This window comes from Drosophila grimshawi, unplaced genomic scaffold, assembly GCF_018153295.1.
Source record: "Drosophila grimshawi isolate 15287-2541.00 unplaced genomic scaffold, ASM1815329v1 contig_1377, whole genome shotgun sequence".
NCBI classification, from domain to species: Eukaryota; Metazoa; Arthropoda; class Insecta; order Diptera; family Drosophilidae; genus Drosophila; species Drosophila grimshawi.
In genome coordinates this window covers 9674790-9700372 of record NW_025062900.1, presented here as the reverse complement: position 1 = coordinate 9700372, position 25583 = coordinate 9674790, and the positions used below count along the sequence as shown (strand labels likewise).

The 25583-nt window shown below is 36.3% G+C and overlaps 5 protein-coding genes across 13 annotated transcripts; 3 read left to right on the top strand and 2 right to left on the bottom strand.

Annotated features, from left to right (window-relative positions):
• Positions 1-401: 401 nt before the first annotated feature.
• Positions 402-2936, bottom strand: LOC6562684. 3 transcript variants are annotated; one of them, XM_032736336.2, is made up of 4 exons: positions 1313-2936; positions 904-985; positions 726-842; positions 402-551 (listed from the first exon to the last, which is right to left on the bottom strand). In XM_032736336.2, the coding sequence occupies exons 1-4, from the start codon at positions 2542-2544 to the stop codon at positions 540-542; spliced, it is 1443 nt and encodes a 480-aa protein (XP_032592227.1). In that variant the 5' UTR covers positions 2545-2936; the 3' UTR covers positions 402-539. The 3 variants fall into 3 exon arrangements, with proteins under 3 accessions (XP_032592227.1, XP_001988637.2, XP_032592228.1); XM_001988601.3 differs by having other exon boundaries at positions 417-551; positions 710-842; XM_032736337.2 differs by lacking the exon at positions 402-551 and having other exon boundaries at positions 732-842; positions 904-972.
• A 72-nt stretch (positions 2937-3008) lies between these two features.
• On the bottom strand, positions 3009-3696 carry LOC6562685 (putative oligosaccharyltransferase complex subunit CG9662). The gene is made up of 2 exons (XM_001988602.3): positions 3490-3696; positions 3009-3429 (listed from the first exon to the last, which is right to left on the bottom strand). Exons 1-2 carry the CDS (start codon positions 3626-3628, stop codon positions 3119-3121), a joined length of 450 nt encoding a protein of 149 aa, XP_001988638.1. The 5' UTR covers positions 3629-3696; the 3' UTR covers positions 3009-3118.
• A 1274-nt stretch (positions 3697-4970) lies between these two features.
• LOC6570566 (CD209 antigen-like protein E) lies at positions 4971-7275 on the top strand. 3 transcript variants are annotated; one of them, XM_043214595.1, is made up of 4 exons: positions 4978-5063; positions 5140-5307; positions 5576-5726; positions 7219-7275. In XM_043214595.1, exons 1-4 carry the CDS (start codon positions 5004-5006, stop codon positions 7263-7265), a joined length of 426 nt encoding a protein of 141 aa, XP_043070530.1. In that variant the 5' UTR covers positions 4978-5003; the 3' UTR covers positions 7266-7275. The 3 variants fall into 3 exon arrangements, with proteins under 3 accessions (XP_043070529.1, XP_043070530.1, XP_043070531.1); XM_043214596.1 differs by lacking the exon at positions 7219-7275 and adding an exon at positions 5727-5790 and having other exon boundaries at positions 4979-5063; positions 5576-5655; XM_043214594.1 differs by lacking the exon at positions 7219-7275 and having other exon boundaries at positions 4971-5063; positions 5576-6233.
• LOC116805257 (accessory gland protein Acp29AB-like) lies at positions 7233-8516 on the top strand. Its single transcript, XM_032736141.2, has 3 exons — positions 7233-7331; positions 7407-7574; positions 7842-8516. The coding sequence occupies exons 1-3, from the start codon at positions 7272-7274 to the stop codon at positions 8409-8411; spliced, it is 798 nt and encodes a 265-aa protein (XP_032592032.1). The 5' UTR covers positions 7233-7271; the 3' UTR covers positions 8412-8516.
• Positions 8517-9527: 1011 nt separating this feature from the next.
• On the top strand, positions 9528-12861 carry LOC116805253 (CD209 antigen-like protein C). 5 transcript variants are annotated; one of them, XM_032736118.2, is made up of 3 exons: positions 9528-9620; positions 9697-9864; positions 10119-10788. In XM_032736118.2, the coding sequence occupies exons 1-3, from the start codon at positions 9561-9563 to the stop codon at positions 10680-10682; spliced, it is 792 nt and encodes a 263-aa protein (XP_032592009.1). In that variant the 5' UTR covers positions 9528-9560; the 3' UTR covers positions 10683-10788. The 5 variants fall into 5 exon arrangements, with proteins under 5 accessions (XP_032592009.1, XP_043070526.1, XP_043070525.1 ...); XM_043214591.1 differs by lacking the exon at positions 10119-10788 and adding an exon at positions 12212-12861 and having other exon boundaries at positions 9543-9620; XM_043214590.1 differs by lacking the exons at positions 9697-9864; positions 10119-10788 and adding exons at positions 11776-11943; positions 12212-12858 and having other exon boundaries at positions 9546-9620.
• Positions 12862-25583: the final 12722 nt, after the last annotated feature.

The following is a 25583-nucleotide window of genomic DNA, read 5'->3' as shown; positions in this document are numbered from 1 at the left end:
ATTAATTAGCCTAATATGAGATTCGTTTATAAATTCTTCCGTTGCCTCGTCGCACAATACTTTCCAACGCTGGACTTCTTTTTTTGTGCGCATGAATAGTAGATTCGTGCGACAGGGTTGTCGAATGGCGCACATTGCACTGGCAGCGTTTAGCCAACCGCATTAATGTGGCCATAACATTAAATAATAAATGCAAAAATCAGAAATTAATGAAATTACCAGTTTTTGTTTTAATTATCAGTTCTCTATAAGCTGTTTTAATTCATCAATGTATTCACAAAGATTTGAATAAACCCTTACAAAGTCATGACAGCCCTGAGCTACAGCTGTGCAACGCAGCTAGAAAAAAATACTAAACACAACACTACTGAAGCCTGGGCACACTCAAGAACAAGCAATTCTTTTTAAATCCAACAAAGTTTTTATTTCATAAATATCACAAAGCACAAGCTATAAGTATTTTTATAAGTAATATTATAGAAATGTTTGCTCCACGCTGCGTCGCTGTTGCGCCACCGGCGTTACCATCCAGTTGGCATCTATTGCAGGCGCTGCAAAGAGCAGAAATGAAGTTGATCTTAGTTTTTTTTTGTCATTACTCAAAACTAAAGCTCAGAAAACAATTGTCAGGTGCATTTTAATGGTTCCCAGCAAATATGCATAATTAAAACACACTGCACAAAAACAAAATATGTTCAAGCCAGTAAACCATTTGAAGTCAGTACAAGGCTTGAGTTGCCACTTTTCAGCAGTCCACGGATCAGCGCCAAATCATCCGGTGACAAGGACCAACCCGTCAATTGACCCACAGACTGCAGCTCCGGGCAGCTGTCCATAAGAAGCTATAAAAAAGGTTTATACAATTAATAACGGAATAGGCAAGGTATTGCAACTGCAACTCACCTCCACGGCCTGTACAGTGAGCTCTGGCGCCAGCGTAAACCAAATATCCTCCAGCACTTTGAAATCGTGCTGCACAAACATGCTTGATGAAAAGCAATAATCATATAAATAAAGTAATATAAATAATATTGCACTTATTTTAAATATTCTAAATTTAATACTAGACCATAATATATATACTAAATTTAATGATTTTTCCAATATAAATTATCCATATAAATTATTTCCATTGTAAATCAAAATCTTTCTGCAGTCTCAGTGCTTGGCAGCTTTATGATACAGTGGTAAACTGTCCAGATCAGACTGCGTATTTTGTGTCACAATTCTAAAATCCTAATTTAAATTCATCCCTCTTCTAAAGCTTTAAGCAAACAATAACAATTAAATCCCCCGATACACTATACACTACCTGACTATATCCGCATCTGTAAAATCGACAGAATCGACCGCCAGTCGCTTCAGGTCCGTCGCATTGCAGAGGAACGCCTTCAAGGAGCTGGTCAATATATCGCAGCTGAGTATCTCGAGACCTTCCAGCTGCTGGAAGCGAGCCTGCGACTGTGCATAGCTGAGACTCTCCAGTACATAGCAGTCGAGATCGATGAGCGAGGGGCAGAGGCGGGCCAGCTTGCCCAGCTCCAGATTGCCAGTGCCCTTGATCATGGTCAGATGTCGCAGATTCCGGCCCATTGGACGCTCTAGCAGCGCCAGCAGCTCGGCAACAGCAAATTTACAAATCTTCAATTTGCGCAAAGTGCGCGTGTGCAAAGCTCGCAGTGAACCCAGCTTGGGTGAGTCCAGATAGAGGGTCTCCAGTTGTGGACAGGTCTGGAGGATCACCTGTAGCGTGGGCTCATCGGTGGCCGTATCATGGATATATTTTAGACGGCACTTGAAATTGGTGTCAATGTTGTCGTAGATGAATTTTAAAGCGGCGCCCACAAACGAGTAGGTGGACAATGTTTCCACACGCTGACAGTTCTCCAAGATTAGCGCTATGTCGGAGTAACATATATTCTCCTCGCCGGGCATGCCCACATCCACAACGGTGAGGGATTGTGCACACACACCCTTGGCCAGCAGATCGATGCCAATCTCAGTGATATCCGTCTCACCCGATATATCCAGAATTTGTAGATGCTGACAATTGATGGCAATCTCCTCCAGTAGCTGATCGTTTGCTATATATGGGACATAAAGCTTGACCAACTGTTTGCAACGCCTCACAATCTCATACATGTAGTGCATGTGATCTTCTTTGACCCAAATTCCCTTCAGATTTAGGACACGCAAGCCGGCACCTTGTGCGGCAATCACCTGCAGTATCTTCTCATAGTAGCTGGGCGGAAAGACTTCGGTGAGGAGGAAATGAACGCCACAATTGAGCAACATTTGCAGGCAGGTGAAACGCATATTCGCCTCCAGATAATCCGAGCTGAGGATCACACGCAACAGATCCTGATAGATATTCGATGTGGCGCCCGCCTGGGACAAATACTCATTCAACTCAACCATCACAATATTAATATCCAAATGGACATCGGGCGCATATTGCACATAGCTAATGGTGGACACCAGCAGATTGGCCAGCTCCGCCAACGAGCTATCGCTCAAGGAGCGCACGCTGCACTTTTTCGACATTTCTTGTGGCGTTCTTGTAAACAAACTGCGACGCAGTTGCTCAACTGAATCCGCTGCTGCTGCTGCTTCTTCAATCTATTCGCAGTCTCTCTTAATTTTAATTAATCAGAATCGGTTACATCACTTGAATAAGCATTTAATAATTGTTTTCAACTTTTCAATTGTTTAATTATTATTTATTTAAATTATTAACCGAATATTTTTTTATGACTATTTTCTGTATGATTTTTTGTTTTACTCTGTTTTGCATATATATTGTCGAAAAAAACCAAAATAGATTTTCTATATAGTTATAGTTCTCTATGTATATATAAATAGAAGGAGCGCGCTTGTTGTGCTTGCTTGGGCGCCGCAATGCAAACTGAGAACTATTTGGGATTTTTGTGCCCTGGGACGCCAATTTGTTTATTTACCTCAAATTCATTCAGCCAGTTGATCTGCCAAAGGCGCTACACTTTTTCAAATTTGAACAATTCTTCGCTTAGGAAACATTTTAATATCGAATACAAAATGTAATACTAATAGAGATTTTCGATTGTGCACCTATTGCTACAAATAAGTTAATCCATTTGTTTTAAGGTTGCAAATAGCTGGGCAGTTTCATGCGCATGAATAGCCAGGTCGTAAAGAACGAGACCAATATGAAGATGAATCCCATTGCGGTTAAAAGCAGCCGATTGAGATTCGTTTTGCCTGACGCATGAGTTTGGTCCATAATAATGAAGCCGAGACCGCCAATGGTAAATAGAAAACTGCTCGCGAGTCCCTCCATAATATATTGGGCATTCACGCGGTATGGCATAAAGGCTACGGGTCGCGAGTGTCCATGCTCGTCGACAGTTGCGCCCACACTCGGTGGCTCCACAATCACATCATAAATTATACCTACAAAATATACAAATTAAGCTCAAGTTAACATGTTTATTCATCTGTCGGTTGACTTACCGCCAGTGACCAGGAAATAGGAAAGCAGCACCACCGAAAACACAGCCATGGGTGATGGCATCGGAATGGAGAAGCGCCGCACTTTGATGTTGGGTGGCACCAGTATGTGAAATGGCAGGTTATAAATTGTTTCCAGCATTTTGTTCTCTTTTTAAATATGCACAAAATTCAATGTGTTTTTAACAAACTCAAAAAGCCGGCGTAGGCGTAGGCGTATTTTTTTCTTATTTCTTTTTGTTGACGTTGTGTAGTTCGCGGATGAACAAGTTCGAAGCAGCGGAATCGATAGGCCGTGCTGAATATCGAAACTTGCGTGAGTGGTTCATAGCTTGAGTTGCCAGACTGCTAAAATCAACTAAATATTATAAAACTATGTGGAGAACAACCAAATACACCGTAGAAGGAAAATTCTCAATTAAACTAATTATAACTTAATTAATATATGTATGTCGAATAATATTATACTTTTCACACTTTGCCTATCGGTAACACCAATATATCGCTATGCCTGTTACTTAGCGGCTCAGGGGTATATCGACAACGATATACTGGGCGGCAACCGAACAAACACTTTTTTCAATAAATTTTTCTGTCTCTAAAGTGAGCATCACTAGTGAACAGCATGAGCATCACTGTTGCTTGTATTGCGCATCACTGATGCCATTCTGGAGCGATCAGCTCTGCCTGCATGCAAATTGTTCCACTTTCAATTCATTTTCGACGACAGATGGCGCTATCCAATCGAACTGACTCTGAATTGTCAACGACTTTGTATGCCAATTATCTAAGTATCCGTTTAACACAGAATCCGTCGAAAGATGTATTTGTGTAGGATAAACTTGAATTGGCCAACAAATCGTTATTTTAAATTTATACTTCAATTTTTATAGTCGTTATTTATTGTCAGAAATAAGTTAAGCATTATCAATTTGGCTGCATTAATATCAACGATGTTCGACTTAAGAGCAGATTATTATCATCAACATAAGAATAGTCTTAAATCGAAAGAAGAGCTATGAAAAAACCCGTATGAATTTATATTCCCCATAAAGCATATATATTCTTGTTCAGCATTACTAGCCCAGTTGATATAGGTGGGGAAAAACATGTGCATTTTAATGAAATTTTATTGCAATGAGAGTTCTTAGAAAACGGCTTTAGCTATAATATCTGGTTGTAGCTTTCTCATTGATCTGTGAATCTGAGAGTAAAAAAATACCAAGGAGAATGCTGCAGTCGACTATGCGAACTTAAAGTTACCATTGAAATAAAATGGATCTGCGTGACTCAGTTGTTGATTCTGATCAATATATACTTTGCGAGTTTTGTATTTAATCTTTTAATTTTGTATTTAATCTGGTCTCATGTCGAGCACCATTGACATTAAAGCAGGAAAATTGATAATGCTTACGTGAATCAGAATAATAATGTTCTCTGTTCTCTATATAAAATATGCTTCAGAGGTGCGGTTTCTTCAGTTATCTGCTGTCTACGGAACTGAATTGTGAAGAACGATGCAAATTATTTTGGTAACGCTGCTAATCTCTGTGCCGCCTTTATTGGGTGTCAGTTCTGTAAGCTGATCTATCGAAAAAATAAATATATAAATAAGTAGAAAACAAAATTAAATAACAAACTATGTATTTATAGACCGGCGAGAAGGATGCTCAACTGGAGAATACTTGTGGAAGTTATTGCTTTAAAGTAGTGAATCCTATTTTGAAGCAATCGGTCGCATTGCAGGAAAAAATCATGGACCAGGAGGATAAGGAAAAATCTGATTTACAATCTAAGCTGGATAATATCGAGAAAGAGCTGGTATGCTAACAAAACTATTGATTAATCATTGTGCACCTTTTAAATTGTGTGATTCATGGTTAATTATGGTCCAGATTCATAAACTGATCTTTAAGGGATGCCATCAGCAATCTACCAACCAAATTTACTAACTCTAGCCCTAAAATTGTGGGAAATATGTGCTCCTATCGATTGAACACTTTGATTGACGGGATTGGCAAATCTTTATTCCTTAATGACTTTTTTATACGAACAAAAGTTTAATTATCATCACACGTTTTTATTACAGAATCGAGTCAAAGGGGATAAGGATAATTGTCAAAAGCAAAGTGTGGATTTGCAATTAAAGCAGGAAAACATGGAGAAAGAGTTAGTATTTTTGCATAAGAAAATTGATGAACACGATCAAAAGCTTAAGGATTCCGAACAAACGTTTAAAGGTCAACCAGAATTGTTTAAGCAAATAGGATCCAAATACTACTATATAGAAGAACACGCGACGATGAATTGGTATGCCGCAGCACACAGATGCCATCAGTTGGGGGCTCACTTGGCTAGCGTCCAAAATCAGAAAGAATATGATGCGATAATAGCTAAGTTAAGCCCACCCAAATTTTATTGGATTGATGTTAATGATCTCAGCGAGGAGGGCAAATATATATCGCATACCACTGGCAATGTAGCAGCTTTTCTAAATTGGTATCCAAAATTTAATCCAGACAATTATGGCGGAAATGAGGACTGTGGAAGTTTTTGGTACGTACACAAAAGATACGGGATGAATGATGATAATTGCAGAAAAACGTATTATTTTATATGTGAGACAATTAATGTGAAATAATAATAATTTTCAGTCAAATTTTGTTATTGAAAATAAATATGTAAAACATTCCATTTCGCAGCACATGTACAGAAACAAATAAATCCCGAAAGCGTTGAAAATTATACATATTTTACTAAGTGTGTAATATTGTCATCTATCGTGGACTAATGTAAAATGGGAGATGAACAATCAAAATTAAAATTGATTCATAAAATATGATAATTTCAAAAATCTGTAAAGTACGTAATAAGTTGCTTTGTTTAAATTTTCGCACTAATCAATATTCATTTGCATTTGCACATATATCGATAGGCAATTATCGCATACCACCACCAAAAGACAAAATCTAAAGGGTCACATTGCGAAAAAGGTGAAGCAGGTTGGTCAAGATCACAATTCGATTTGATCGCATTTTCCGCAAGGTGCCGTAATGCCATCACGTACTCCTAGGATTAAGCCATCAGCAACCCAAATCGCATAGTTCGAGCGTAATAAAATTTAATGGAACTAAAAATTAAATTCAAACGCACGAGCCAAGGAAATTTATTGTCACGCTCAAAGATAAAATGCGTAATATACATATGTATGTATATTAAAATCAGGAATTGTCGACATCAGAGCATTTCATTATCATCAACATAATAATAGTCTTAAATCGAAAGAAGAGTTATGAAAAATACCCGTATGTATTTATATTCCCCCTAAAGCATATATATTCTTGTTCAGCATCATTAGCCCAGTCGATAGAGGTGGGGAAAAACACGTGAATTTTTATGAAATTTGATTGGAATGAGAGTTCTGAGAAAACTGCTTTAGCTATAATCTGTGTTGTAGCTTTCTCATTGATCTGTGAATCTGAGAGTAAAAAAATACCAAGGAGAATGCTGCAGTCGACTATGCGAACTTAAAGTTACCATTGAAATAAAATGGATCTGCGTGACTCAGTTGTTGATTCTGATCAATATATACTTTGCGAGTTTTGTATTTAATCTTTTAATTTTGTATTTAATCTGGTCTCATGTCGAGCACCATTAAAGCAGCAAAATTGATAATGCTTACGTGAATCAGAATAATAATGTTCTCTGTTCTCTATATAAAATATGCTTCAGAGGTGCGGTTTCTTCAGTTATCTGCTGTCTACGCAACTGAATTGTGAAGAACGATGCAAATTATTTTGGTAACGCTGCTAATCTCTGTGCCGCCTTTATTGGGTGTCAGTTCTGTAAGCTGATCTATGGAAAAATAAATAAATAAATAAGTAGAAAACAAAAATAAATAACAAAATATACATTTATAGACCTGCGAGAAGGATGCCCAACTGGAGAATACTTGTGGCAAGTTTTGCTTTAAGGTAGTGAAACCTATTTTGGGGCACATGGCCGCATTGCAGATAAAAACCATAGACCAGGAGGATAAGGAAAAATCTGTTTTACAATCTAAGCTGGATAATATCGAGAAAGAGCTGGTATGCTAACAAATCAATTGATTAATCATTGTGCACCTTTTAAATTGTGTGATTCATGGTTGATTACGGTACAGTTTCATATACTGATCTTTAAGGGATGCCATCAGCAATCCACTAACCAAATTTACTAACTCTAGCCCTAAAATTGTGGGAAATATGTGCTCCTATCGATTGAACACTTTGATTGATGGGATTGGCAAATCCATATTCCTTAATTCCTTATTATACGAACAAAAGTTTAATTATCATCACACGTTTTTATTACAGAAACAAGTCAAAGTGGATAAGGATAATTGTCCAGATCAAAGTGAATTATTGAAGCAAAATGCGGATTTGAAATCAAAGCTGGAAAACATGGAGAAAGTGCTGGTACTTTTGCATAAAATAGATGATGAACACGATCAAAAGCTTAAGGATTACGAACAAACGTTTAAAGGTCAACCAGAATTGTTTAAGAAAATAGGATCTAAATACTACTATATAGAAGAACACGCGACGATGGATTGGTATGCCGCAGCACACAGATGCCATCAGTTGGGGGCTCACTTGGCCAGCATCCAAAATCAGAAAGAATATGATGCGATAATAGCTAAGTTAAGCCCACCCAAATTTTATTGGATTGATGTTAATGATCTCAGCGAGGAGGGCGAATATATATCGCATACCACTGGCAATGGAGCAGCTTTTTTTAATTGGTATCCAACATATAATCCAAACAATTATGGCGGAAATGAGAACTGTGGAAGTATTTTGTACACGGACAAAAGATACGGGATGAATGATGATGATTGCAGCAAGAAGCTTTATTTTATATGTGAGACATTTAATGTGAAATAATGATGGTTTTAAGTCAAATTTTGATATTAGAGAAAAACTATGTAAAACATTCCATTTAGCAGCACATATACAGAAACAAATAAATCCCGAATGCTCTGAAAATTAGACATATTTTTCTAAATGTGTAGTATTGTCATCTATCGTGGGCTAATGTAAATTGGGCGATGAACAATCAAAATTAAAATTGATTCATAAAATATGATAATTTCAAAAATCTGTAAAGTACGTAATAAGTTGCTTTGTTTAAATTTTCGCACTAATCAATATTCATTTGCATTTGCACATATATCGATAGGCAATTATCGCATACCACCACCAAAAGACAAAATCTAAAGGGTCACATTGCGAAAAAGGTGAAGCAGGTTGGTCAAGATCACAATTCGATTTGATCGCATTTTCCGCAAGGTGCCGTAATGCCATCACGTACTCCTAGGATTAAGCCATCAGCAGCCCAAATCGCATAGTTCGAGCGTAATAAAATTTAATGGAACTAAAAATTAAATTCAAACGCATGAGCCAAGGAAATTTATTGTCACGCTCAAAGATAAAATGCGTAATATATGTATATTAAAATCAGGAATTGTCGACATCAGAGCATTTCATTATCATCAACATAATAATAGTCTTAAATCGAAAGAAGAGTTATGAAAAATACCCGTATGTATTTATATTCCCCCTAAAGCATATATATTCTTGTTCAGCATCATTAGCCCAGTCGATAGAGGTGGGGAAAAACACGTGAATTTTTATGAAATTTGATTGGAATGAGAGTTCTGAGAAAACTGCTTTAGCTATAATCTGTGTTGTAGCTTTCTCATTGATCTGTGAATCTGAGAGTAAAAAAATACCAAGGAGAATGCTGCAGTCGACTATGCGAACTTAAAGTTACCATTGAAATAAAATGGATCTGCGTGACTCAGTTGTTGATTCTGATCAATATATACTTTGCGAGTTTTGTATTTAATCTTTTAATTTTGTATTTAATCTGGTCTCATGTCGAGCACCATTGAAAGCACCATTAAAGCAGCAAAATTGATAATGCTTACGTGAATCAGAATAATAATGTTCTCTGTTCTCTATATAAAATATGCTTCAGAGGTGCGGTTTCTTCAGTTATCTGCTGTCTACGGAACTGAATTGTGAAAAACGATGCAAATTATTTTGGTAACGCTGCTAATCTCTGTGCCGCCTTTATTGGGTGTCAGTTCTGTAAGCTGATCTATCGAAAAAATAAATAAATAAATAAGTAGAAAACAAAAATAAATAACAAAATATACATTTATAGACCTGCGAGAAGGATGCCCAACTGGAGAATACTTGTGGCAAGTTTTGCTTTAAGGTAGTGAAACCTATTTTGGGGCACATGGCCGCATTGCAGATAAAAACCATAGACCAGGAGGATAAGGAAAAATCTGTTTTACAATCTAAGCTGGATAATATCGAGAAAGAGCTGGTATGCTAACAAATCAATTGATTAATCATTGTGCACCTTTTAAATTGTGTGATTCATGGTTGATCACGGTACAGTTTCATATACTGATCTTTAAGGGATGCCATCAGCAATCCACTAACCAAATTTGCTGATTGTGGGAAATATGTGCTCCTATCGATTGAACACTTTGATTGACGGGATTGGCAAATACATATTCCTTGATGCCTTTTTTATACGAACAAACGTTTAATTATTATCACACGTTTTTATTACAGAAACAAGTCAAAGTGGATAAGGATAATTGTCCAGATCAAAGTGAATTATTGAAGCAAAATGCGGATTTGCAATCAAAGCTGGAAAACATGGAGAACGAGCTGGTACTTTTGCATAAAATAGATGATGAACACGATCAAAAGCTTGAGGAACAAACGTTTAAATGTCAACCAGAATTGTTTAAGAAAATAGGATCTAAATACTACTATATAGAAGATCAGGTGAAGAAGAATTGGTATGCCGCAGTACACAGATGCCATCAGTTAGGGGCTCACTTGGTTAGCGTCCAAAATCAGACAGAATATGATGCGATAATAGCTAAGTTAAGCCCACACAAACGTTATTGGATTGATGTTAATGATCTCAGCGAGGAGGGCAAATATATATCGCATACAACTGGAATTGGAGCAGCTTTTTTAAATTGGTATCCAGCTTTTAATCCAGACAATTATGGCGGAAATGAGGACTGTGGAAGTTTTTGGTACGTAGGCAACAGATATGGGATGAATGATTTTAATTGCTTTTGTAAGTGTAACTTTATATGTGAGACATTCAATTTGAAATAATGATGGTTTTAAGTCAAATTTTGATATTAAAGAAAAACTATGTAAAACATTCCATTTAGCAGCACATATACAGACACAAATAAATCCCGAATGCTCTGAAAATTAGACATATTTTTCTAAATGTGTAGTATTGTCATCTATCGTGGGCTAATGTAAATTGGGCGATGAACAATCAAAATTAAAATCAAAAATAAAAGGTGAAGCAGGTTGGTCAAGATCACAATTCGATTTGATCGCATTTTCCGCAAGGTGCCGTAATGCCATCACGTACTCCTAGGATTAAGCCATCAGCAACCCAAATCGCATAGTTCGAGCGTAATAAAATTTAATGGAACTAAAAATTAAATTCAAACGCACGAGCCAAGGAAATTTATTGTCACGCTCAAAGATAAAATGCGTAATATACATATGTATATTAAAATCACGAATTGTCGACATCAGAGCATTTCATTATCAACATAATAATTGTCTTAAATCGAAAGAAGAGCTATGAAAAATACCCGTATGTATTTATATTCCCCATAAAGCATATATATTCTTGTTCAGCATCATTAGCCCAGTCGATATAGGTGGGGAAAAACACGTGAATTCGAATGAAATTTGATTGGAATGAGAGTTCTGAGAAAACTGCTTTAGCTATAATCTGTGTTGTAGCTTTCTCATTGTTCTGTGAATCAGAGAGTAAAAAAATACCAAGGAGAATGCTGCAGTCGACTATGCGAATTTAAAGTTAACATTGAAATAAAATGAATCTGCGTGACTCAGTTGTTGATTCTGATCAATATATACTTTGCGAGTTTTGTATTTAATCTTTTAATTTTGTATTTAATCTGGTCTCATGTCGAGCATCATTGGCATTAAAGCAGCAAAATTGATAATGCTTACGTGAATCAGAATAATAATGTTCTCTGTTCTCTACAGTTCTCTGCTGTCTACGCAACTGAATTGTGAAGAACGATGCAAATTATTTTGGTAACGCTGCTAATCTCTGTGCCGCCTTTATTGGGTGTCAGTTCTGCAAGCTGATCTATCGAAAAAATAAATATATAAATAAGTAGAAAACAAAAATAAATAACAAAATATATATTTATAGACCGGTGAGAAGGATGCTCAACTGGAGAATACTTGTGGTAGTTTTTGCTTTAAAGTAGTGAAGCCTATTTTGAAGCAATCGGTCGCATTGCAGGAAAAAATCATGGACCAGGAGGATAAGGAAAAATCTGATTTACAATCTAAGCTGGATAATATCGAGAAAGAGCTGGTATGCTAACAAATCAATTGATTAATCATTGTGCACCTTTTAAATTGTGTGATTCATGGTTGATTACGGTACAGTTTCATATACTGATCTTTAAGGGATGCCATCAGCAATCTATCAACCAAATTTGCTGACTCTAGCCCTAAAATTGTGGGAAATATGTGCTCCTATCGATTGAACACTTTGATTGAAGGGATTGGCAAATACATATTCCTTAATGCCTTTTTTATACGAACAAAAGTTTAATTATCATCACACGTTTTTATTACAGAAACAAGTCAAAGTGGATAAGGATAATTGTCAAAAGCAAAGTGTGGATTTGCAATTAAAGCAGGAATATATGGAGAAGGACCTGGTATTTTTGCATAAGAAAATTGATGAACACGATCAAAAGCTTAAGGATGCCGAACAAACGTTTAAAGGTCAACCAGAATTGTTTAAGCAAATAGGATCCAAATACTACTATATAGAAGAACACGCGACGATGAATTGGTATGCCGCAGCACACAGATGCCATCAGTTGGGGGCTCACTTGGCCAGCATCCAAAATCAGAAAGAATATGATGCGATAATAGCTAAGTTAAACCCACCCAAATTTTATTGGATTGATATTAATGATCTCAGCGAGGAGGGCAAATTTATATCGCATACCACTGGCAATGGAGCAGCTTTTTTAAATTGGTATCCAAAAAATAATCCAGACAATTATAAGGGAAATGAAAACTGTGGAAGTTTTTGGTACATACACAAAAGATACGGGATGAATGACGATGATTGCAGTAAAAAGCTTTATTTTATATGTGAGACATTTAATGTGAAATAATAATAATTTTAAGTCCAATTTTGTTATTGAAAAAAACTATGTAAAACATTCCATTTAGCAACACATATACAGAAACAAATAAATCCCGAATGCTCTGAAAATTAGACATATTTTTCTAAATGTGTAGTATTGCCATCTATCGTGGGCTCATGTAAATTGGGTGATGAACAATCAAAATTAAAATTGATTCATAAAATATGATAATTTCAAAATTCTGTAAAGTACGTAATAAGTTGCTTTGTTTAAATTTTCGCACTAATCAATATTCATTTGCATTTGCACATATATCGATAGTCAATTATCGCATACCACCACCAAAAGACAAAATCTAAAGGGTCACATTGCGAAAAAGGTGAAGCAGGTTGGTCAAGATCACAATTGAATTTGATCGCATTTTCCGCAAGGTGCCGTAATGCCATCACGTACTCCTAGGATTAAGCCATCAGCAACATAAATCGCATAGTTCGAGCGTAATAAAATTTAATGGAACTAAAAATTAAATTCAAACGCATGAGCCAAGGAAATTTATTGTCACGCTCAAAGATAAAATGCGTAATATATGTATATTAAAATCACGAATTGTCGACATCAGAGCATTTCATTATCAACATAATAATTGTCTTAAATCGAAAGAAGAGCTATGAAAAATACCCGTATGTATTTATATTCCCCCTAAAGCATATATATTCTTGTTCAGCATCATTAGCCCAGTCGATATAGGTGGGGAAAAACACGTGAATTTTTATGAAATTTGATTGGAATGAGAGTTCTGAGAAAACTGCTTTAGCTATAATCTGTGTTGTAGCTTTCTCATTGATCTGTGAATCTGAGAATAAAAAAATACCAAGGAGAATGCTCCAGTCGACTAGGCGACACCCTAACCTCTAACCCTAACTTAACTTAATGTTTGGTTTTTTCTTTTGTGTTTTGTATTTAAGCTTTTAATTTTGTATTTAATCTGGTCTCATGTCGAGTACCATTGACATTAAAGCAGCAAAATTGATAACGCTTACGTGAATCAGAATAATAATGTTCTCTGTTCTCTATATAAAATATGCTTCAGAGGTGCGGTTTCTTCAGTTATCTGCTGTCTACGGAACTGAATTGTGAAGAACGATGCAAATTATTTTGGTAACGCTGCTAATCTCTGTGCCGCCTTTATTGGGTGCCCCTACTGTAAGCTGATCGATCGAAAAAGAATAAAAAAATAAATAGAAAACAAAAATAAATAGCAAAATATTTGTGGTGGTTATTGCTTTAAAGTAGTGAAGCCTTTTTTGAAGCAATCGGTCGCATTGCAGGAAAAAATCATGGACCAGGAGGATAAGGAAAAATCTGTTTTACAATCTAAGCTGGATAATATCGAGAAAGAGCTGGTATGCTAACAAAACTATTGATTAATCATTGTGCACCTTTTAAATTGTGTGATTCATGGTTGATTACGGTACAGTTTCATATGCTGATCTTTAAGGGATGCCATCAGTAATCTACCAACCAAATTTGCTGACTCTAGCCCCAAAATTGTGGGAAATATGTGCTCCGATCGATTGAACACTTTGATTGACGGGATTGGCAAATACATATTCCTTGATGCCTTTTTTATACGAACAAAAATTTAATTATCATCACACATTTTTATTACAGAATCGAGTCAAAGTGGATAAGGATAATTTTCAAAAGCAAAATGCGGATTTGCAATCAACGCTGGAAAATATGGAGAAATATCTGGTATTTCTGCAAAAAAAAAATACGATGAACACGATCAAAAGCTTAAGGATTCCGAACAAACGTTTAAAGGTCAATTGTTCAAGCAAATAGGATCCAAATACTACTTTATAGAAGAACACGAGACGATGAGTTGGTATGCCGCAGCACACAGATGCCATCAGCTGGGGGCTCACTTGGTTAGCGTCCAAAATCAGACAGAATATGATGCGATAATAGCTAAGTTAAATCCACCCAAACGTTATTGGATTGATATTAATGATCTCACCGAAGAGGGCAAATTTATATCGCATACAACTGGCATTGGAGCAGCTTTTTTTAATTGGTATCCAACATATAATCCAGACAACCATAAGGGAGATGAGAACTGTGGAAATATTTGGTACAAAGACGAAAGATACGCGATGAATGATGATAATTGCAGAGTAAAGCAGAATTTTATATGTGAGACATTTAATGTGAAATAATAATAATTTTAAGTCCAATTTTGTTATTGAAAAAAACTATGTAAAACATTCCATTTAGCAACACATATACAGAAACAAATAAATCCCGAATGCTCTGAAAATTAGACATATTTTTCTAAATGTGTAGTATTGCCATCTATCGTGGGCTCATGTAAAATGGGCGATGAACAATCAAAATTAAAATTGATTGATAAAACATGATAATTTAAAAAATCTGTAAAGTACGTAATGAGTTGCTTTGTTTAAATTTTCGCGCTAATCAATTTTCATTTGCATTTGCATACATATCGATAGGCAATTATCGCATACCACCACCACAAGACAAAATCTAACGGGTCACATTGCTGAAAAGGGGAAGCAGGTTGGCAGGGTCAAGATCACAATTCGATTTGATCGCATTTTCCGCAAGGTGGCGTGCCATCACGTACTCCTAGGATTAAGCCATCAGCAGCCCAAATCGCATAGTTCGAGCGTAATAAAATTTAATGGAACTAAAAATTAAATTCAAACGCATGAGCCTAGGAAATTTATTGTCACGCTCAAAGATAAAATGCGTAATATATATTAAAAACTCGTATTGTCGACATCAGAGCATTTCATTATCATCAACATAATAATTGTCTTAAATCGAAAGAAGAGCTATGAAAAATACCCGTATGTATTTATATTCCCCCTAAAGCATATATATTCTTGTTCAGCATCACTAGCCCAGTTGATATAGGTGGGGAAAAACACGTGAATTCGAATGAAATTTGATTGGAATGAGAGTTCTGAGAAAACTGCTTTAGCTATAATCTGTGTTGTAGCTTTCTCATTGATCTGTGAATCTGAGAATAAAAAAATACCAAGAAGAATGCTCCAGTCGACTAGGCGACACCCTAACCTCTAACCCTAACTTAACTTAATGTTTGGTTTTTTCTTTTGTGTTTTGTTTTTAATCTTTTAATTTTGTATTTAATCTGGTCTCATGTCGAGCACCATTGACATTAAAGCAGCAAAATTGATAATGCTTACGTGAATCAGAATAATAATGTTCTCTGTTCTCTATATAAAATATGCTTCAGAGGTGCGGTTTCTTCAGTTATCTGCTGTCTACGCAACTGAATTGTGAAAAACGATGCAAATTATTTTGGTAACGCTGCTAATCTCTGTGCCGCCTTTATTGGGTGTCAGTTCTGTAAGCTGATCTATCGAATATAAATAAATAAATAAGTAGAAAACAAAAATAAATAACAAAATATATATTTATAGACCGGTGAGAAGGATGCTCAACTGGAGAATACTTGTGGAAGTTATTGCTTTAAAGTAGTGAATCCTATTTTGAAGCAATCGGTCGCATTGCAGGGAAAAATCAGGAACCAGGAGGATATAGAAAAATCTGATTTACAATCTAAGCTGGATAATATCGAGAAAGAACTGGTATGCTAACAAAACTATTGATTAATCACTGTGCACATTTTAAATTGTGTGATTCGTGGTTGATTATGGTACAGTTTCATATACTGATCTTTAAGGGATGCCATCAGCAATCTACCAACCAAATTTGCTGACTCTAGCCCTAAAATTGTGGGAAATATGTGCTCCTATCGATTGAACACTTTGATTGAAGGGATTGGCAAATACATATTCCTTGATGCCTTTTTTATACGAACAAAAGTTTAATTATCATCACACGTTTTTATTACAGAAACAAGTCAAAGTGGATAAGGATAATTGTCCTGTTCAAAGTCAATTATTGAAGCAAAATGCGGATTTGCAATCAAAGCTGGAAAACATGGAGAAATTTCTGGTATTTCTGCATAAAAAATATGATGAACACGATCAAAAGCTTAAGGATTCCAAGCAAACGTTTCAAGGTCAATTGTTCAAGCAAATAGGATCCAAATACTACTATATAGAAGATCAGGTGAAGATGAGTTGGTATGCCGCAGCACACAGATGCCATCAGTTAGGGGCTCATTTGGTTAGCGTCCAAAATCAGACAGAATATGATGCGATAATAGCTAAGTTAAATCCACCCAAACGTTATTGGATTGATGTTAATGATCTCAGCGAGGAGGGCAAATATATATCGCATACAACTGGCAACGGAGCAGCTTTTTTAGATTGGTATCCAAAAGATAATCCAAGCAATTATATGGGAAATGAGAACTGTGGAAGTTTTTGGCACACGGACAACAGATACGGGATGAATGATGATAATTGCAGAGAAAAGTTGTACTTTATATGTGAGACATTTAATGTGAAATAATGATGGTTTTAAGTCCAATTTTGTTATTAAAGAAAAACTATGCAAAACATTCCATTTAGCAGCACATTTAAAGAAACAAATAAATCTTGAATGCTCTGAAAATTAGACATATTTTTCTAAATGTGTAGTATTGTCATCTATCGTGGGCTAATGTAAAATGGGCGATGAACAATCAAAATTAAAATTGATTCATAAAATATGATAATTTCAAAAATCTGTAAAGTACGTAATAAGTTGCTTTGTTTAAATTTTCGCGTTAATCAATTTTCGATTCATCGCTGTTCAACCTCTGATAAATAACAGTAAAATGTAAACGAAAAGTAAAGTTAGGGATCAGATGCACTTACTTGAATATCCTCCACATCCAAAAGATCTTTTGTAGGCGGGGCATCTGATAGGCTTGGCAGGTCAATTGATTAGTGTAAAATTTAAAGGAGCAATTTTGTTGGCGAGTGTTGCCATTTTTTTCTTCTGTGGTTCTTCACTTCTTTTTTTTGTTCGTTTAATATAATTTGTTTGCACCAAATAGACTCAATATTGTTCATGATTTGATTTTACTTTAAATTGACTTGGATAATTGTAATAATTAATGAATTTAATTTTTAATTAGTTATTATTCAATTGTTTTTTGTTTTATATTACAAATAATGATAAAAAAATTCAATTCACGATTAAAAATTAGATAAGGTTAGGCAAATTGTAGGCATATATGCCGGATCGCTTCATGAATCGACGCTGTAGACGTAGGGGAAGCCTCCATCCTCTCCATACCACTGTGGTGCAGCGGTGACTGTGCCGTGGACCCGAGTTGGCGATGGCGGTTGGCGCTGGCTGATCAGCCGATCAGTTCCGTGGCAAAAACATATATATCTTTTTTCTTTTTTTTTTCAGCAGTCCAATGGGTCACGTTTTGTTATCATATTTATATATATTTAATGATAATATATTTATTATAGTTATTTAAGTTCAGAGTTTTTCATTCTTTTCTCGTTTAACGGCAAATCATTGTAGATGGTTTCACTAGTGGTTATTGCCGATGAAACAATTTGGGAATATATTTTTCCCCACGAAATAATTGTTATTTGTTTGTCGAGACGCACGTGCCCACAGAGAATTTTTGGCCGGTGGCAATTATATTATTCGTTCAGTTGAGAAACAACAAATTTCGGGTTAGGGACGGTTTCCATCGCGTCCACGTGTAACTTTTCTATATCCACGAAACAGAAAAGAAAACCAAAGTCGATGGGACTCGCACGACTATCCCTTTTGGCAGACAAAAACTCAAGGCCAGCTATCAGAAAAATGTTTAATCAACCAACCTAAAAGGGCTCGACATTGGACTCTATCTCATAGAGGGCGTAGGCAAATGCTCGGCTTAAAAAAACCAAAGCATAATCGGAGGCATAAAATTCTATTAACTTAGGCAGGCGCACTACAATCTCATAGCGGGTATCGGCAAAAGCTCGGCTTGGTATTAAAAGAAACCAAGGCATAATCGTGGGCATAAAATTCTATTGACTTGGGCAAGCGCACTACGGTATCCTCCAGCTGAACGTATGAAATTGTATCTGCTTTTGGAATTCCTTGTAGTAGTTCATAATTATTAGTGCACCATTTCCTTAACTTAAATCCGGAGCTGTCCAGGAGTTTATTTAGTTGTTGCTGTCTATGGAGAGCCTCTGATATTGTATCCGCTCCAGTTAAGCAGTCGTCAACATAGAAATCATTTTCCAATGCAGCAGCTCCTAATGGAAGTTCTCTTTTTGCCTTTTGTACCAGATATTGTAGGCATTTTGTGGCTAAATATTGTGCAGCCTTTGTTCCATATGTAACTGTTTTCAGTCTGTAGTACCGTAGATCCTCTGATGGGTCGCTGCGCCATACTATGGTCTGATAATATTGATCTTCGGGATTCATCCATATCTGACGATACATTTTTCAACGTCCGCTGTGAATACATATTTGAGCATTCTGACCCGATGCAAAATATTGAATTGAAAATATTGAATTTTGCACAGTTGGTCCCTTGTGCATCAAGTCGTTCAGCGAATTTCCGGATGACGTAATTGCAGAAGCATCAAAAACTACTCTTAACTTTGTTGTAGAGCTATCGGGTTTTACCACACAATGATGTGGTATGAAATAGCGTGCCTTTGCTACTTCTCTTGTCGTGGTTTGAACTGATATAACAGCATCTTCAGCAGCCAAATATCTCCTCTCATCATATCCAATCTTTTTGGGATCCATGAATTTTTTATGAATTTGGATGTGGATGTTTCTTATCTCACTCCAACATTGGCTTTTGCTCACAAATCATTGGTTCTAATTCCAATTCTTCGTTCACAGTGGACACGGACATAGTTTCCAATTCCATTGAGCTTATTTCACTTTGATATTTTTCTTTGTATTCAAATACTAAATCTTTTATTTGCACATAGTATTCATTCAAAAAATAGCTATGTTCAATTTTGTTTCCTTGAATACTTTCTTGTAGATTACTTTCTTCCTTAGAAAAAGTCTCCCAAATGTTGTTTAATCATCTCAGGCGCTCTTGAAAATATTCTGGCTTCGCTTTCCGATCCACAGGATCCTTTTTGTAAATTCGAATTACATTTTGAATTTCCTCGCCAGTAACTAGTTGCCTGTCCAGCAACGCGTTGAGCTTCGATGAATCCATTTTGTTTTATTTATTTAATTCTTTTTTTATTTAGTGTAATACCTGACTCGTTGGAGGTTTTTTTTTTTGCCACTGCGACAGGCTGTGCCTCGACTCACAACCGGAATTTTCGTCAAGGTATACTACTAAACAAAATTGGAATTGTTTTTTTTTTTTTCTTGGTCGCCAAATTGACCGTAGATGTTTTTATGTAGTCCTTTTGTGATCAGGTAACGTTAACTTTTGTTGCCGATCTATGTTACCTAGTTGCCAAGTTAACTAGGAATTTTTTTTTCTGTGAAAATGTTTGCCAAGTTAACCAAATTCAAATGTGGTCTCGAAGTTTACCAAATGTGTGTCTGTGATTCGCCAAATGAATCTAAATAGACTCCTTATTTCCCACCTGGTAAATTATGAATTACTGCTCGCCAGTTGACCAATTATGGATAGTTCGCCAAATGAAACTAAACTCCAAAAGTCGGGGGTCACCAAATGTGGAAAGAAATGACTTCTTACTGTCAATTCTTAGGGTATGCTGAAAAGGGTGTTGGGTATGCCACCGGTTCGTGTACCAGTAACAGACCAATTGGTACTTGTAACAAATTGGGCTCGCCGATGTGAATACTCAAAGAGTTCTTTTTGTACTCGTTTATTTCATGAAAAATGCGTGGTTTATATACAAAATTCTTAGACGATAATCTTTGCTTAGGGCTAGTTATTCTATTTACATTTGACCCAAACCGTCAATCCTTATCTACAGATACCATGCATAATATTTTCTAATTTACGACGCTGCGTCTGATAACATCTGCGACAGATGATGCGACAAACTGCTTTAGCTATAATCTGTGTAGTCGCTTTCTCATTGATCTGTGAATCTGAGAATAAAAAAATACCAAGAAGAATGCTCCAGTCGACTAGGCGACACCCTAACCCTAACTAAACTTTATGTTTGGTTTTTTCTTTTGTGTTTTGTATTTAAGCTTTTAATTTTGTATTTAATCTGGTCTCATGTCGAGTACCATTGACATTAAAGCAGCAAAATTGATAATGCTTACGTGAATCAGAATAATAATGTTCTCTGTTCTCTATATAAAATATGCTTCAGAGGTGCGGTTTCTTCAGTTATCTGCTGTCTACGCAACTGAATTGTGAAGAACGATGCAAATTATTTTGGTAACGCTGCTAATCTCTGTGCCGCCTTTATTGGGTGCCCCTACTGTAAGCTGATCGATCGAAAAAGAATAAAAAAATAAATAGAAAAAAAAAATAAATAGCAAAATATTTGTGGTGGTTATTGCTTTAAAGTAGTGAAGCCTTTTTTGAAGCAATCGGTCGCATTGCAGGAAAAAATCATGGACCAGGAGGATAAGGAAAAATCTGATTTACAATCTAAGCTGGATAATATCGAGAAAGAGCTGGTATGCTAACAAAACTATTGATTAATCATTGTGCACCTTTTAAATTGTGTGATTCATGGTTGATTACGGTACAGTTTCATATGCTGATCTTTAAGGGATGCCATCAGCAATCTACCAACCAAATTTGCTGACTCTAGCCCTAAAATTGTGGGAAATATGTGCTCCTATCGATTGAACACTTTGATTGACGGGATTGGCAAATACATATTCCTTGATGCCTTTTTTATACGAACAAAGTTTAATTATCATCACACGTTTTTATTACAGAATCAAGTCAAAGTGGATAAGGATAATTGTCAAAAGCAAAATGCGGATTTGCAATCAAAGCTGGAAAACATGGAGAAGGTGGTACTTTTGCATAAAATAGATGATGAAGACGATCAAAAGCTTAAGGAACAAACGTTTAAATGTCAACCAGAATTGTTTAAGAAAATAGGATCCAAATACTAGAAGAACACGCGACGATGGATTGGCATGACGCGGCACATAGGTGCCATCAGCTGGGGGCTCACTTGGTCAGCGTCCAAAATCAGACAGAATATGATGCGATAATAGCTAAGTTAAACCCACCCAAAGCTTATTGGATTGATATTAATGATCTCAGCGAGGAGGGCAAATTTATATCACATACAACTGGCAATGGAACAGCTTTTTTAAATTGGTATCCAACATATAATCCAAACAATTATGGGGGAAATGAGAACTGTGGAAGTTTTTGGTACAAAGACGAAAGATACGCGATGAATGATGATAATTGCAGTAAAAAGTTTTATTTTATATGTGAGACATTCAATGTGAAATAATGATGGTGTTAAGTCCAATTTTGTTAATAAAGAAAAACTATGCACAACATTCCATTTAGCAGCACATGTACAGAAACAAATAAATCTTGAATGCTCTGAAAATTAGACATATATTTCTAAATGTGTAGTATTGTCATCAAATTAAAATTGATTGATAAAACATGATAATTTCAAAAAACTGTAAAGTACGTATTAAGTTGATTTGTTTAAATTTTCGCGCTAATCAATTTTCGATTCATCGCTGTTCAACAGCTCCACAACTGCTGATATATCTTATCGATATAATTTCCATTCGATTTTTCTGACAGCGTATCGACCGACAACACAGCACATCGGTTGATTTAGGGTCTCTCTGTCTAAAGTGCTTGACAAAAAGAGTGTAAATATTCACAAGTGCATAAAATAGTATTTATTAATTCATAGTTCATAAAACGATTTACCAAGTTCATAAAGCTGTTCATATTTTTAAGCAAATCAACTTGCAGGTTTTTCTCTAATTTATATAATTTTGCTATGTTATTGTTTGTTGTTCTGCTGTCTCAGTATTAGTGCCGGTTATAAATATTATGAAAAGTGAAGATTGCACAAATTAAAGCTGCATGCGAAACATAAATTGCAAGCAAAGAGTTTCGCGTCTTTAAACAATTGTAAATTATAAATAAACCAATACAAATGCAGCGCCGGCAAAAACAGAGAACGCGTTTATTGAGCGAGAGAGCAAGCGAAGAGAGCATACAGCAGCCAAGTGCAGAGTTGTCAGCTGTTTAAAAACGGCTTATTGGTACTAAATAGAGATTTGTTTATTTCAGAAGATTTTAATCATATCAAAACCACTTAAATTTCAAGTTGCTTATCAAATATAATTTTTAATAATTTACTAAGTAAGATAATTTAAAACTCTGTGTGTATTTTGTACGAAGACGCGGTCTCAAGGCGCACACTCGCACGCCCATTGAGAGTGCGGAATTATGGTTATGGAACGGCAGCATATGAAGATAAAGAGCGCACGGAGCAACAATAACAAGACACATCTAGGAATAATGTTCAGCAACATGTGCCTCAACATTATTTATGCAGGGGACGCGCAGCTGCATGTTGCTAAGCGTGTAAATGTGCTCTCTCTCTCTCTCTCTATATCCCCTCTCTATCTATCGCTTGTTCACTCTTTCTCTCTCTGATGCGTTGCAGCATGTGTCTCAACATGTATCTGTTTCGCATGTGTTTCGATTTTTTTTCGGTGCTGCGCTACTCGAGAAATGAAACTCCGAGTTGAGTTGTTGTTACGTCGTCGAGAGAGTCGCGTGTTCATGTTTCGCGCGTCGCGTTCGCTTTCTCAACTCGGTTGTTGCCACGGGCCTTGTCTGGTCACAATGCAGCAGCAGCTCTGACTGACTGACTGACAACAGATAAACAAATCGTAGTCGCCGCCAAGTGTGAAAAGTGAGTGTCGTTCATTTCTTGCAGTAAATGCCTAATCCCGTTAATCAATTGCTACAGTTAAAGCACCTTCTCTCTGTGTGCTTGTGCTTGGCTGTGTGAGTGTGCGTGTACTGCTAAACAATAATAATGAAGCAATAAATTTGACTTCAATCAGATTCCCATTTAAATTGTGCTCAATTTGAATTGCGCTAAAATAAAAAGTACATCAACTCAAAATTAAAGAATGCAGCACGGATTTCCAGCAGAAACCGCTAAGCACAAATAATAAGACTTTTTTTTTGATAATTTTTCCAGATATTTTTCATTGATTTTTCGACTGGCGCGCCACACACACACAAACGCCTTCTGCTGCCGCTACACAGAGAAAGAGAAAGAGAGCAAGAGCGAGAGAGAAAGGGCGAGAATGTTGCCATGCCGCCTGGTGTTTTGTGCACATTTTGGCATTGGAACACAGCGCTATTTTGCGTGCATGTGCGTGTGTGTGTGTGTGTGTGCGGATTATCCTTTTTTATATATTTTGTTTATTTTCAAGTGTCTGTTTCCATTTTGTTGCGCACACTTTGTGCTTTCCATTCGTTTCGCTGCATTTCATTCTCGCAGCGTTTCACGCGTCTGTGTGTGTGTGAGTGCTGGCAGCTGCCCTATGTAGATTTCGCTCTCAGCTGCCGCCTCCCCCCCGCAGTGGTGTATGTGTGTTTTTGAGCTCTGCTTTGCTCGCCCATTCGCATCGTAGCTGCTGGCGCCGCGCTGTTAATGCTGGCGCCGCTCTCTATTTTTCACGCTCTCTCTATTTTTCACTCTCGCTCTTGCTCTTGCTCTCTCTATTTTTCACTCTCGCTCTTGCTCTTGCTCTCTCTTTTTGCACATCGTTCTAGTAGCATAGCTGGCGCTGCAGTCGTTGTCCTTTGGCCGTGTGCGTTGCGCGTTGCCAACCAATTTGCCGTGTTGTTTTGTGTTGTACCATTGCCACAATAAGTAAAAATTCAAACTGTGCGTGCGGTTTTTGCAAAATCCTCACGCGTCATTTCATACAAAATGTGAAATATTTTTCTAGTGTCCTGCAATCAACAAAAAGGAGCCATCCACAACAACAACGACAGCAATATTCATAATCCAAATTGATAAAGGAAACAGGAATAAAGAGAAATAAAAACAAAGAAAAAAACTTGAAAATCGTCATGAAGTTTGTGCATTGACAAAAACTCAAGTGCTGCATACTTTTCGCGTCGCGTATCAATTATTTTTCTTCGGTTTACCCCGCGCCTCGACAAAACCGTTAATCACTCACGTCGCCTATCTCTCCATATAAATATATATATAATTATCTGTGTATCTGTATCTGTGTGTTTGTGTGTATATTTTATACTGCTCTCTGTACATATGTACAATATTTATCGTCATCGTCATCGTCATCATCATCGTCGTCGTCGTCATCGTTGTTCTTCTTGTTGTTGTTGTTTAATAAATAAATTACAAATAAAATAAATAATTTATGTTCTTCGGTGTTGTCTCGTGTACGTGTCTATAATTTGTTCAACTACGACAAGCGATCGGCCAAAAGCAAGAGCAAAAGGAAAACCAACAGCAAAATTATAAGCAAAGCCAATAGCAATAGGAGAAGCATTCATAACAGTTATCAATATCAGTTTTCGATATGGCAAGTGTTCAATTGTGCGCGCATCGATTTGAATGTCAACTGCCAAAGCAATCGTATACCCAACAACAACAACAGCAACAAGCCCAACAGCAAGAGGAAGAGAAAGCTTGTAACGCCTAGCAGCTGAAATTGATCGATAAATCTACTTTTGAACGATATCTTTTTACGAAAATCTAATCGGAAAGATCAAAGAAATATTTAATTTGATTTGATCACAACAACATTGTTGGACATTTCAAAAGGTAAATCAAATTTTTAATATATTAAAATATACATTTAATGTTGTTAGACAAATGAATTTAAAAAATAACTAATTCTCTAATATTGTATAATAATAAATTCAATTCTTTGAATTCAACACAAAATTCATAAATATTTAATTTATGTACAGTTCATCTTT

What these genes read in the sequence shown, in the direction of transcription:
- LOC6562684 (XM_001988601.3), bottom strand. Translation starts at nt 2,544, where the DNA reads ATGTCGAAAAAGTGCAGCGTGCGCTCCTTGAGCGATAGCTCGTTGGCG. An exon ending in ACAGATGCGGATATAGTCAG is followed by an intron (nt 986 to 1,312) that starts GTAGTGTATAGT and finishes CTTTTCATCAAG; the next exon opens with CATGTTTGTGCAGCACGATT. An exon ending in CCTTGTACTGACTTCAAATG is followed by an intron (nt 552 to 709) that starts GTTTACTGGCTT and finishes TGCTCTTTGCAG; the next exon opens with CGCCTGCAATAGATGCCAAC.
- LOC6562685 (XM_001988602.3), bottom strand. Translation starts at nt 3,628, where the DNA reads ATGCTGGAAACAATTTATAACCTGCCATTTCACATACTGGTGCCACCC. An exon ending in CTATTTCCTGGTCACTGGCG is followed by an intron (nt 3,430 to 3,489) that starts GTAAGTCAACCG and finishes TATATTTTGTAG; the next exon opens with GTATAATTTATGATGTGATT.
- LOC6570566 (XM_043214594.1), top strand. Translation starts at nt 5,004, where the DNA reads ATGCAAATTATTTTGGTAACGCTGCTAATCTCTGTGCCGCCTTTATTG. An exon ending in CTTTATTGGGTGTCAGTTCT is followed by an intron (nt 5,064 to 5,139) that starts GTAAGCTGATCT and finishes ATGTATTTATAG; the next exon opens with ACCGGCGAGAAGGATGCTCA. An exon ending in ATAATATCGAGAAAGAGCTG is followed by an intron (nt 5,308 to 5,575) that starts GTATGCTAACAA and finishes TTTTTATTACAG; the next exon opens with AATCGAGTCAAAGGGGATAA.
- LOC116805257 (XM_032736141.2), top strand. Translation starts at nt 7,272, where the DNA reads ATGCAAATTATTTTGGTAACGCTGCTAATCTCTGTGCCGCCTTTATTG. An exon ending in CTTTATTGGGTGTCAGTTCT is followed by an intron (nt 7,332 to 7,406) that starts GTAAGCTGATCT and finishes ATACATTTATAG; the next exon opens with ACCTGCGAGAAGGATGCCCA. An exon ending in ATAATATCGAGAAAGAGCTG is followed by an intron (nt 7,575 to 7,841) that starts GTATGCTAACAA and finishes TTTTTATTACAG; the next exon opens with AAACAAGTCAAAGTGGATAA.
- LOC116805253 (XM_032736118.2), top strand. Translation starts at nt 9,561, where the DNA reads ATGCAAATTATTTTGGTAACGCTGCTAATCTCTGTGCCGCCTTTATTG. An exon ending in CTTTATTGGGTGTCAGTTCT is followed by an intron (nt 9,621 to 9,696) that starts GTAAGCTGATCT and finishes ATACATTTATAG; the next exon opens with ACCTGCGAGAAGGATGCCCA. An exon ending in ATAATATCGAGAAAGAGCTG is followed by an intron (nt 9,865 to 10,118) that starts GTATGCTAACAA and finishes TTTTTATTACAG; the next exon opens with AAACAAGTCAAAGTGGATAA.